The sequence below is a fragment of the Dermochelys coriacea genome, chromosome 1, assembly GCF_009764565.3.
Source record: "Dermochelys coriacea isolate rDerCor1 chromosome 1, rDerCor1.pri.v4, whole genome shotgun sequence".
In the NCBI taxonomy this organism is placed as follows: domain Eukaryota; kingdom Metazoa; phylum Chordata; order Testudines; family Dermochelyidae; genus Dermochelys; species Dermochelys coriacea.
This window is the reverse complement of record NC_050068.2, coordinates 110,462,079-110,475,368: the sequence shown is the minus strand read 5'-3', so window position 1 is coordinate 110,475,368 and position 13,290 is coordinate 110,462,079. Positions and strand designations below refer to the sequence as shown.

Here is a 13,290-nt window from a genome sequence, read left to right as displayed (position 1 = left end):
GCTCAGGTGATTGTAATTATAGATTTTTAACTTGATTTAACATTTACATTTTAATTAAGAATGCATTTTCATCATATGTTAATTCCAATATTTACCAAAGATTCTCTCTGTGTTCTTTAAAGTAGCTCCTCTAAGAAGCAGATTTTCAGATCCTAATGGCCTACAAAAGATAAAGGATTATCAAAAATATACTAAGTGTTCAAAAATAGGAAACAGATTGTTATGAAAGCCACATGAAACATAACAGACAGTATTAGTTACAGAAAATAAAGTATTTTGTTTCGCGAAAGTCCACAATTAACAAGCAACCAACATTTGCAGTTTGCATTTGGGATTTTTTATTGAAGTATTACGGTCAAGATTTTTAGATATATGAATACCTAAAGTTGAGCTCTTAAATTCATACTTAGACACCTGTAGCCTGATTTACAGAAGCACTGAGAATCCAACAGCTACCACTGACTTCAGATTGAATTTGGACCATAAACCTCAATATACAAAGATAACTGAAAAATGCATTACAGAGTTTGTTCCAACAGCACTGTCCAGATATACATGGCATATCGTAACCAACTTATCTTGCTTTACTTCTCACCCCTGAAAATTGTACAGTCTATTTTTGTTTACTGATTAGGACGGGAAACTCATTAGGATGGGAAAGATTGCTTCTTTCAAGCTCTCTTTCTCCCTCCCGTTTCAAGTTAGCTGCCAAGAAATTTGATGGAGCAAAAGTTTTAGACTCAGATTGCTATAAACTAATGTTGAAGTCATCCAAACGTTTGAGAATTTATACAGTACTTCAAATATATCTTGTGAGAAGCAAGTATTTGTATATGGCATGCTGGAAATATGTGTGCTAAATATAAGCAATGAATTGAAAACTATATTGTAATCTTGTTGAATTTAAAGATCTATTTTGCTTGGTCCTTTACGGAAAGGAAGTTTGGATATCCAAAAAGTGGTGTTTTTAATTTGAGTCAGCACTGAACTAGAAGAGTGCACTAGCACTGTGCTAAAAGGTGCTGTGTTTTAGAAAACATGTAAAACCTGGACCTGACCACTTGTAGACATTTCATGACATTGTAAGATACTGGCTGTTAACGCTGGTGTCCGGACCAAATGTCAATTTGTATAAGGGAAGGTTATTCCCAGTAATCTTGTTTATCATCTCTCTCTTTTCTCCTATCCTTCCTGGCAACAAGTCTTATAGACAGCATTCAGACTCTACCAGATCAGGAAGCAGGAGGAAAATATCTGTCAATCATAGTCAGTATATAAGGCCCAATCCATCCCTAAATAGCCTGAGGGGAGGTCGGAGGAATGTAGAATGGGAGAAGACTATAACAAATAGGATTACTAATGTCATATGTCCCTCTTCTCCCATTCCAATTGGCAAACTCCCTTAGAGATTGTGGATATAGTATATGGTGTCATCCCAAAGGAGGGTTTCCGTGTAGTGAAGCTTGGAAAACCAACTAGCCAAACTAAGCGTCATTGGCAAAAGACAACCAGCTGGTAATGACAGTTGAAAGTATACAGCTATGAAAAGATGCTCACCTTGCAAATAGAAGAGGCAGATCTCTCAACTCTCCATGCACTAGATTTTGCCATACCATGCAACACTTACAATGTAAGGACAAGCTTTTCATAGTTTGGCTACAGTATTTTTACTGGTGGCCTTGCTTTTATTGCAACTCTCAAAGCAAAGAGAATAGTTGCTTAGAGTTTGAGTTTTAGCTATGAACTCTATTGGAGAGAGAAATATTATTGAATCAGGACCTTCTTGAAGCCTGCTGGTAAAATGCTGAGGATGCACTGAAAGAAGCATCATTATATATACTCCTCTTTCTCCAATATCTAGTGAATGAAGATGCACTAACCTAAGAGAACGTTGTCAAGGCTGATTATTTTCAGCATCAGCTCACAAAGGCCACTCAGCAATTTCCTCTGAGAAATCTACAATTAAATAGCTCTGCTCAATCTCCAGGCCATCCCTCAAAGTTAGGTGTTCTGAGTTGGGGAAGCTGGCCTATCTCAGACAGCAGTTCTGGCCTATTAAGTAGCAGCTATGTAGAAGTATACGGCGATGCTCCGGAGGTCAGAAAACCAAGATGATGGGGCCACCAAGAAGCCAGCAGGAGTCATTTATATCTAGCCTAATTTCTCTTGCAGCTTTACAGAACACGATTAGGCCAGGGAAACAATATCCCAGTTCCTTGCTTCAATCCCAGGCCAATGTATCTTCCCCATTGTTTGGGGACAGAAGTATTTTCCAAAATGCAGTTAGTGTGGCTGTCTTGCTGGAGTCAAGCCAATTGACTGTTCTGGACTCAGCTGCTGGAAGACTTGAGGTGCAGGCTCCACTTTCCCAATGTCCTGGACAGGAGCTCCCCCTGGCCTAAGAGAGAGACTGTTCTGAGGGAGGCAGGGAAAGGCTATGTCCAAACACAGATGGGACAAGTGAGGAAGGAAAGGAACATGGAGCTATGTATTCCTATTTACTGCAGTTTGGTTGTTATTTGCATTATGTAGTCCTAGGGCCCCATTGTGCTAAACACTGTATACAGAGAGCAAGAGGCAGTTCTTGCCCAAAGGATTTTATAATCTAAATAGACAAAAAAGAATAGGGAATAGCAACAACATGCAAGCAGAGTGAACTGAGTTTTCATTTGCAAACATCAGCTAGTTCCATGATCTGGTTTTATTGTGGCGGGGGAAGGGGCAGGTGAGGTGTCCTGGTGGGAAAGGTTTAGCTAAAAGTAAAGGACAGGGGATATCGAAGAAAGGAATAGAGAGAAGAAAAAAATGGAAGGCAGGTAGAGTTAAACTTAGGTGAAGAGATTATGCGTAAAGTGATTGAAGCAAATAGCCTGTCAGCTCAGGGGAGAGAATGACCCGCCTAAGAACTGTAAAAATTAGCCAACAGTGCCTGCAGGAGCTTCCTGAGTTTGCTTGAGGGTGACTTGTTGGTTGGCTCCACCCAGGAGTTTTTCCTCTTCCTCAACCCCACATAGTTCAGGAGAGGTGTGGAGGCAGGGTGTGCTCCATGTCCCAAATGATAACCCAAAGCTCCAGCATGTTGGTATTGAGACTACAGGGAAAGAATAATTTCCTAGACTCAAAAGAAGTCCGAGTTCAAGAGGCAAGTATTATGGCAAGAATTAGGGTGATGCAGTACATACCTAAGACCCATTGTATGCAGAGAAGAGGAAGTACCACATAGGACTGACTCCTTGACAGACAGAATGAGGGGAAAAAGGCCAATGCCACTAAAGGAGTGGGAACCTCTGAAGATGGAAATGAGCCCAAAGTGGTGGGGAAGGCCAGGGTCTGCCTTGGAATCCATGCTATGTTTGAAGGGATTATCCTCCAAAGCAAGCAAAAGGTAAAATGGGGTCATAAGTGAAGGACAGGCCGTGATCTTACAGGACTGTATGTACTGAAATACCTTTGTAAAAAATGCCATTGTAGAGTTCTATAATTCACTGTCTCACTGATTTGCATTTCAAATTTGCTCAAGTTGCAATGGTTTGCTCTGCTGCCTGAATTAGGCTTCTCAGATATACCTGTGCAATCCTGTTTTCAAATTTTATCAGTTAGACCTGTGCAAGCACTTATAGCTAATGAGGTACACAGATATCCTGAGGGAGCCAGAATACCTTGACAGACTAAGCAGGGAGGGCCAAGAAGCTCTGGAATAGCAGGAATTCCCCTCATCCACTGGGCTCACTGATACAGAGAACTGACAACCTGCAGTCACTTACAGAGGTTAAGCAGAAGGCTTAATAGGAGCCACTCTGAGAATGCAGAGCCCTGGGCTCCTGCAAGTAGCCACAAAAGGAAAAGTTTTTGTTCTCTTTGGATTGAGATCTGGACAGAAGCACATACAGGAGGGATCTTCTTTCCCTCTGTAGATGAGGTCCTTGACGGTGCAGACAGGAGGAATGGTGCCTCCTTGTGCTGCTTTGTTCATCTTTGCTTCTCCTCTATAGCTTTGATTCTGTGGTACTTCATTCTCTTTTCTCAAACAAGAATTATAACAAATAAGAAAGTATACAGAAAAAGAGACAATTGCTCTTCCATGCTTCCAACGTGCAGGAGACAAATTGAGAGGAAGTGGGCGAATTGGAGCTTATATTCCACCGATAAATTAATTGGTGGAAAATGAATGCTGTGTATATGGGCTCTTGCCAGACAGAACAGGAGAAGATGTACTGCCAATATGTTTTGTTTCTCCAAGTTTCCCCAATAGTTTCAATTGAAAATTTCTTCACTTCCTGTTCCAAACTGTTGAGTGGTATTGCTGCGCACAATTATATGATGCCACGTTTCATGCCAATGGCGAGTTAAGTCTCTCTCTCTCTTTGAAATTTTTCATTCCATATTTTACGAAGTTTTGTTATTATAAGAAACACTACATTTGTGACTGCTCAGTGTTGTCTACAATGTTAGACCCCTCTCCTGAAAAGCAATCTGACTGCCTATGTGGAGTCTTGTGGACTTTGACAGCACTCTGTCTATGAGGCAGGATCACAGCCCTCAGTTGTGCACCCTGCATATTGTTTGCAATATACTGAAATATGAAGGATAAGAGCATATGACTCCTGTTCTCCCTGGTTCCTCAGAATAATGAGTCACGTTCAAGGTTAAGGTCCTGATCTTCAAGGTGCTCAATGGCCTAGGCCCAGTATATCTAAAACCTCCTTAGATTAGGACCATGGTTGACAACTCCATTCCTCAGGCAGAATGGAACTTTTTACCGTAAGGGTGAAGCTTGTCTGTGCAGGAGACGGACTGAGGAATGAACTCAGTACCATCACCTTCTATTCCATGAGCAAGCTGCACTTCTTTGGACTTGCCTTTTCTAACAAATAAAGCAATACATATATTTAAAACAAACACCACTCCACCCCCCGCTGCAAACCTCTATCAAAACAAAAAACACTATGCTGCACACACAATTCTTCCCCTGCAGAGAAGACGAGAAAGAATGAACTACATGTGACAGACGTTACTGAAAAGTGCTGAAATCCTACAGTGAGAAGGGCAGTGTAAGAACCTATGTAGAACAATACAAGTAGAACAGAATGAAGCTATTCGAGTAAGCAATATCTGAAATATCTATATACTGTGCATGCAAAGCAATCTGGGATTGTAAACAACACTATATAAATGTACTAAATCAATTATTAACCTTACATTCATACATCTATGATACAGACAACCACAAAGTACCATCAAAACAGATCACAAACCTAATATTAAAAACAAAATGTAATATAAAAAAGATGATTGAATACATGAAACATAAAATATTCGCTATACACAAAACTGAATTTTGTAAACTTTTTTAAAATAAAAATTCCTACTGTAAAACCAAGACAACATACTTCTCCCTCAGGATCACCACATATTCAGGGACAAAAGAAACCTATGTATTGTATGTTAAAAACCCTCTCTCTGATTTACCTTGCAATAGGTTCATTCCTATCCTGGTAAACATTTATTCGACCAACAAATCTGTAAGAGGAAAAGTACTTTAGTATTAATCCCAGATATTAATTTATTTTATATAGAACATATGCAAACAACTTGAGAATATTTATAAAACATTTTAAAAATCTATATTATGATGATCTGAAATTTTATATAGAGAGACAGCATCTCACTTGTAAAAAAAACTTACAAAAATACATTAAGATGAAGATTATTTTTAAAATTCTCTATCAAGGCTCTATATGCTATAAAAGTTCATTAAATGTTATATGGACAACATATAATAAAAATAATAGAGAAGGAAGCCTGAAAATTTGGATTATTTAAAACATACTGAACTTTTTATAAACTTCACTTTTATAAGCCAGCATTTGAAGACATCAGTTATAACAGTGAGTCAATACAAAGTTTGTGTGTAACAAAGGCGAATGTGGTTCTAAGGTTACTTGCAGACCTTCTAATTAGAGCACATTTATTCATTCATTTTCAATTCCTTAAAGATACAGTTACCTACCGAAACTGTAGTTCTTTGGGAAGTGATGCAGCTGTGTATTTCATTTAGATGTGTGCATGCCCAGCACACCAGAGCTGAACAATTTTGCCTACAGTACCTGTAGCAGTCGGCGCTTGTGCTTTATGGCCATAGCCCCTTCCCCGGCTATAATGAGGTGGCACTGCCTCTGCCCCCGCCGAGTTCCTTCTTACTAACCATGGCTAGAGTCAGAACTGTGTGTAGTTCTTAACCTCACAATTCCTTGGTTTTTGACTTAATTGTTCTAGTTGCATATAGTTAGTACCCTTAATATTAATGTTAGTTAGCTTAGACACCTTTTCCTAAAGCAGCATCTTCTCAAGCAGGCCAGGAAGTCTGTCTCAGCACCAAGGCCTATGGAGGATTGGAAGTCGCCCTCAACCTCGGTGAGTGCTACTGACTTACACTCTGGAACTGGCCCCTCTCCAAAGAGGTGAAGAAAACACTCCGCATTGAGTGTGCCAAAGAAAAGGTGTCAAGACCAATCAAGATCGCTCCAGACTTTGTGGAGACTTCTTCCTCTTCCAGGAAGAGTATGGCTATTGCCACCCCAGCACGCAGGAAGAAGCAGATCCTTCCAACTGCTCCCCAGTCCTGTGCAGGGGTGTGGGAGACACCATACCACTGATTCCAGTTCCAGTCCTGGGGCACCTGTTGAGTCTGGTATTGACGGCGATGCCGGCACTGATTGTTTCCACACTAGTGGCATATCAGAAGGTGTCAGACCTCCTTTGCCTTTCCATCCCAAGCTCACCATTGGTCCAGGACTTCACCAGGGTTACGGCATCCTCAGCCTCACTGCCTGGATGGGCAGCTGAACCTCAAGGTGTACGGGCACCGCAGACAGTGGAAGTGAGGCCATTGCGGGGCTCAGCACAAGGGATCTCCTTGACACTGGGAAACTCCTTTGTGCTGCCAATGTTACTGTGGCAGCATTCCCTGCCCTCCACCTCAGCACCATCAGCAGCATTGGTACCACCGCTGACTTCGTACTGACACCACTCCCAGCGCCAGAGACAACTGAGGCATACTCTGTGGTGGCTGTGCAGTTTCCATCATTGTACCAGTCCTTCCCTCGCTATGGGTAATAGACAAGTCAGGCCAGTTGCTTGAGCCTTCTGGGCTGGCTCCCCTTTTATGCCCTGAAACCCAAGTTTCCTCGGCATCCAGGTCAGGATCCTCTTCCGCTCTCCATCACCTGGCTCATATTCAGGACTGTTCACAGAGCAGCATTAGTACTGAGTTCAGCATTCTGGCCTCGTGCCGACTGGCCACCAATGCTTTATCCTTATGCTCTGTAGCCCCCATAGAAACTGTGGGATGCTCCTCAATCGTGGAGGTTGCCCTCCTCAACCCACTCCAAGGCAACATCAATGGGCACTTCAGTGGCTGGGGTTGTCCTTCCCCATATGGAGCCTCCAGAGTTTTCCCATCCAGGTCCATGACCCATCACTGGCACAGTTAACTGCCTCTTCGTTGTCCCTGGACAAATTTAGATGCCCAGCTCTCCTTTAAGGCCTGAGGATTTCAAGGTCTTCAAGGACCCCCTGTGGTGTGTGGCTGCTTCCTTGAGCATCCAGATGGAGTTCTTGCAGGAGAGCATCTGTAATTTGCTAGACCCCATGGAGAGTGACCCTCCCCATTAATGATGCGCACCTGGAAAGGTTCTTTGGAATACCCCAGCTTTGATGCCACTGAGGGGAATGCTACTTTGTCCTGATGCTGGGATTTGAGGGGTTTTACTTCCACTTTGCCCCTATATCCCTGGTCATAACCGCTGGGAACGACACAGCCCAGCAGGGCAAATTTAAGTCCACTCCTCAGGACAAGGACTCTAAATGACTGGATTAAATGGTAGAAAGAGCTACACCTCCTCTTCCCTGCCAATGTTGTTTGATAACCAGCAGAAACTGTTGTCCAAGTACAACTCTGTAAATTGGACAGCTATGTCTAAGTTTACAAACCACCTGCCTGAACCCTCCAAGGAGAAATTTCGGGTGATTATTGCCAAAGGCTGCTTGGTAGCAAAGATGTCACTGCAGTGTGTGCTTGATGTGGCCGACACTTTGGCCAGACTGATGGCCCCAGCCGTGACCATGAGAAGGGCATTCTGGCTGCACAATTTGGGTATTTCTCCTGCAGTGCAGCAGGCAATAGAAGATTTGCCCTTCAGTAGTCGGGTGCTTTTTCAGACAAAACCAATGAAACTTTGCACTCCTTCAAGGATTCTAGGGCTACTCTATGTTCCTTGGGGGTGTATATGCTGGTGGCCAAAATGTGCCTTTACAGCACCCAGCAACAGCGCCAGCAGCAGTACTGCCCTCAATACCTCTTTGGGCAATCTTTCTCTCCCCCGAGACAGCAGTACTACCTAGAAAAGGACATATGTCCCAAATGGGGGCATTCGGGCTCTGGATTCTGCCAGTCAATATGACCTAGGCCAGCACCCCAAGCATCACGTTTGACTCCTTTGTCCAGTTGGGACTTCTATTATCTCATTTCCCTGTCTTTCTCTCTCCCCCTTCCCCTTCTCCCCCCCTGCCATTTGGGGACAGGCTAGCCTGCTTTCTCAATGTTTGGGGCCTGATTACCAACAGCTGGTTCCTAAAAATTGTCAGATCAGGCTATGCTATCTAGTTCCTCTTCGCTCCTCCTCCACACGCTCCCTCCCAGTCTCTCCTCAGGGATTCCTCTCAAGGGATACTGCTCCTCAAGCAGGTTCAATCTCTACTGGTTCTGGGAGCAGTGGAAGAAATTCCTCTGGTGCACCGGCATCAATGTTTTTATTTCTGGTACTTTCTGGTTCCCAAATCCAAAAGGAGGGGCTGATCTACTTTTGACCTATGCAGCTTCATCAAATGTATAGGATACATGAAGCTCTGAATGGTAATCCTGTCAACTATCCTCCTGGGTTGACTCAATGACTGGTTTGCTGCTCTGGACCTTCAGGATGCTTATTTTCATGTGGTGATCCTCCCGAGCCACAGAAGATTCCTCCGGTTCATTGTGGCAAACCACCATTTTCAATACATAGTCCTCCCCTTCAGTCTGTCTTCTGTCCCTGGGTTTTTAACCAAATGCATGAGCATGCTGATGGCAGACCTCAGGAACAAGGGAGCCCATGTCTTCCTGTATCCTGACAGCTGGTTACTAAGGGACAGGTCCAGAGAAAATATTCTCATGTACCCATTACGCTGTGCTTGCTTGACCATCTGGCTCTCATCCTAAACAGTGGGAAGTCAACCATTCAGAAAATTGAGTTCACTAGGGCCCTAATAGACGCTACACATTTGAGAGTTTTTTTTGACAACTGACGATTCCCAGACAACTTATTACTTTTGTTTCAGAGTCTACAGTTTCAACCTTCCAAGACAGTTTGCATGTGTCTGAGGCTCTTGTACCACACGTCTGCATTCACTCAGGTGGTTCAATTTGCCTTCTTCCTCTTCAAATGTGGCTCAGGACAGTTTACTGTCCGATCCATCACCCCTTTAGTCCACCTCTCTTTGTCGATCCTGGGCTCCTTCCAGCGGTGGATGGTTCAAAGGAATGTACGTCAGGGCATTCCCCTTGTCTGGCTCTTAACAACCAGGACTGTGGTCACCAACATCTCTCTGATAGGTTGGGGAACACATCTGGTTCCAATGAATGTTCAGCATCTGTGATCGGAGCAGGATGCTCCACTGCATATCAACATCATAATGCATGTCACAGTTTTCTAGACCACATCAGAGGCTCAGTGGTTCACATACTTACCGACATTGCCATTGCAATGTATTATTTGAACTGACGACAGGGAACACACTGCAGAGTGCTCTGCGAAGAGGCAACCAAGCCGTGGCAGTTCTACATCAATGAGAGTATTACTCTGATAGCTGATCACTTGCTCAGAGCCCAGAACCATCTCATGGACCATCTCAGCAGGAATTTAGCCTGAGTCACAAGTAGTCTATGAAGCCCAGTATTCTGCAAATCATTTTCACAGCTTGGGGGCAGCCTGACAATCAACCTATTCGCTACAAGAGAAAACAGGAAATACTGTCTCTTCTTCTCTCGAGGTGATACAAAGGATTTTCCAGCTTCTGTGTGTGCTGCAAACACTGATCAGCATTGAGGCACTGTCCAGCATCAATAGTACTCATCTGTCACCATTAGCTGACGGGGAGAAAGATCGAATTTGGGGTTTATGTAAATTAGTGAAATTGAACTGGTGACAGTGAAACATAATGTTAAGGTGCATATAAGTGTGTGTATGTATATATATATATATATTTGGCAATTATAAGGATTTAGATAGTTAATAAAGAAAGTTTTAAGCAGTTACAGCTAGAGAAAGCAAGATGATGGTAGCAAGAAACCAAAGCTGTGAAAACCAAAATGGAGGGCTTAGAACAATTCAGCCAATAGCAAGAAGGCTGGTTGGGGTGAAATAAAGGTCACTCCAGAAACCTGAAGGGTGGGGTCAGTTAGGCAGAACACAGGTCTTCAAACAGGTCCATCTTTAAAGTGCAGGTCTTCAATCAGGTCCAAATTTGATTGACAGAGACAGGGCTTGAAGCTGATTGGCTGATAATAATAGGGATTGAAAAAACAACCAATCAGAAGAGATCAAAATTTGTATATAAGGCAAGGAGCTGACAGGCTTTAGTTAGTTTGTCTGTGAAAGTGAAAAGATACCTCTGTGCCTGTGTGGGAAAAAGGTATCATAGCAGATAGAAACCGGAGAGAAGGAAGTCCCCTAAAAAAGCTAAATCACTAAGTATCAGCAAGCGGTGGAAAAACAGCAGCAATAACAATGCCATTTTGACAGAGCAGAAGGAACAGTCAGAGGGAAGGGAAGATATCAAAGTAGAAAGCATAATGATGCTGATATACATATAACAATCTGTAAATGTGTATGTATGGGATATTAAAGATGGATGATTGTGTATGTATACTTTGTTGTTATATGTATAGTTTTAATGTTTAAGAACTTGCTGTCAACCTCCTATATGTAACGGGCCATCACATACAGAATGCAATCACTTAAAGCTGTTTTCCAATTGTAGGATATTGCAATTTTGCATACTTTAATGTGCATCTGTGCTAACAGGATTTTATAGCTTTGTTATGAAAACATGTGGTTTATTTCTTTAGCATATGTTTTAGATCTGCTGTGTTTTCCTAATATTATTATGTGTTTTAGAGTTACTGTATTAGGAAATATTGCATTAAATAAAGGTTACTTTTGTTTTTGAAGAATTACTACCTGAGCGTAAATCCTTTCAGCGGAAGGCTGTATCCGGGTCCTCCCAGGGATTAACACAACTAGTCTGTTTCGGGGAGTCCTCCAAAGGTTGGAGAGAAACCCTCTGGTAAAACCCTAGCAATTCCTCTAGGGCAGGCCACCTGCTTTTACCTACCAAAACCAGACAAATCGAGGATTGAGTTACAAATGTAGGCAGGCCATTACAGGGGAGCCTGGAGTCTGATCTTGGGGGTTACAGAGGAGCCCCCAGTCCAGCCTCTCTGATCAACACCTTCCAAATCAAGTGGCAATCCGCACTCCTCTATGCTTTACCTCTGATCCCTATCATTCCACAAGTCATTCTCAAGCTGAAAGTGGATTGGGTCAAACTCATCCTCATTGCCCTGGCATGACCAAGAAGGCAGTGTTGGTTTTCTGACCTTCTCATGTTGTCATTCAGTCTCCCATATCTTTTTCTCTCCATCCTGACCCACTCACACAGAATGACAGTTGCAATTTGCATCCTCCGCTCAGCTCCCTGCATCTCACTGCATGGCTGCTCAGTAGTTGAATGAAGAGGAAGAGCAATGTTTGCCAGCTGCTTGACAGATCCTACTCAATACCAGAATGGCCTATTAGGCAAAATGGAAGTGGTTTTCAATGCGACTTTGGCCCATGGAATTCAGCTGATGCTGTCTTGCATCCAGGACATCTTGGAGAACTTGCTGCATCCTCAGTCATGGGGCCTTATGCTTAGCTCATGGAAGGTGCATCTGGAAATGATCTCAAGGTTTCATCTACCTATTCAGGGGAGATCAGTATTTTTCAGCGGTAACAAGATTCTTAAAAGGAATTTTTCATCTCCATCTGCCAGGGCGGGAACCAGTTCCTTTTTGGGATCTTAATACAGTCTCAGCAGCTCTGATGGGACCTCTGGTCGAGCCTGTCAGTCATTTTGTCACTTTCCTTTCCTTGTGTCAAAAGAACTGCATTCCTGGTGGCGATAACATCCACAAGGAGAGTCTGAGAGTTACAGGCTTTGATGGCAGAGCCTCCTTATATGCAGTTGTCCAAAGACCAAGAGACATTGCAGCTGTAACCAACATTTACGTCTAGAAAAGTCTCTCAGTTTCATTTGAACCAAGGGTATATTTACCGGTTTTATTTCCTAAGCCACATTCATCCCTGGAAGAGCAGCACCTTCACAGGTTAGACATCGGAGGACATCTGTCCTTCTAGACTAAACCCAGTCATGCTTTGCCTCATCTACTTGTGTTGTACATGGACTGTGTGAAGGGCTAGGCAGCCTTGCTCCGAGAGCACAAGCTACGTCAATGGCGTTCTTAAGTGACATCTCAATATTGGACATTTGCAGGGCTACCAAATGATCGTCCATACCTACACTTTCAAACCATTTAGGAATCACCCCTCTGTACGATGGACAACGTTTGAACCTTGGTGAGGGCATCACCAGGGAAAACACTTAGTATTAGTTAGCTTAGTTAAGAGTACTAACTATACACAACTAGAACAACTAAGTAAAAAAATTGAGGGATTGTGAGGTTGCAAACACATTTCTTAGCCCATGTTTTGAACATCTAAAAATATAGAAGAAAATTTTTTTTAAAATCCAATTTACGTGTCACTATTTATGCTCCTTACTTGCCTTTGAATTGCCTGTCTGCTTGGATAGGACAATGAAAATCAGTTTCACTTTGAACTTCTTAGATTGCAATGCTTAGGTTTCAAATACTGCGGGAGACCATTTGTTTAAAAAAATCAGCCACTTCACTGGATTTTTATTTAATTGTCTTACATTTAAATTTTGGGCTAAGTTTGAATTGATAGGTTTCAGAGGAGCAGCCATGTTAGTAGGTATTCGCAAAAAGAAAAGGAGTACTTGTGGCACCTTAGAGACTAACAAATTTATTTGAGCATAAGCTTTCGTGAGCTACAGCTCACTTCATCGGATGCATTCGGTGGAAAATACAGTGGGGAGATTTATATACACAGACAGAGAACATGAAACAATGGG

General features: G+C 42.7%; 1 protein-coding gene across 1 annotated transcript in view; it reads right to left on the bottom strand.

Moving 5' to 3' along the window:
• ATP11A (ATPase phospholipid transporting 11A) overlaps positions 1 to 13,290 on the bottom strand; it is a 232,275-nt gene that overhangs the window by 67,165 nt on the left and 151,820 nt on the right. The window contains 2 exon segments of the mRNA XM_043504486.1: positions 96 to 160; positions 5,470 to 5,520. Of these exon segments, the coding sequence (XP_043360421.1) occupies positions 96 to 160; positions 5,470 to 5,520 (116 nt within the window).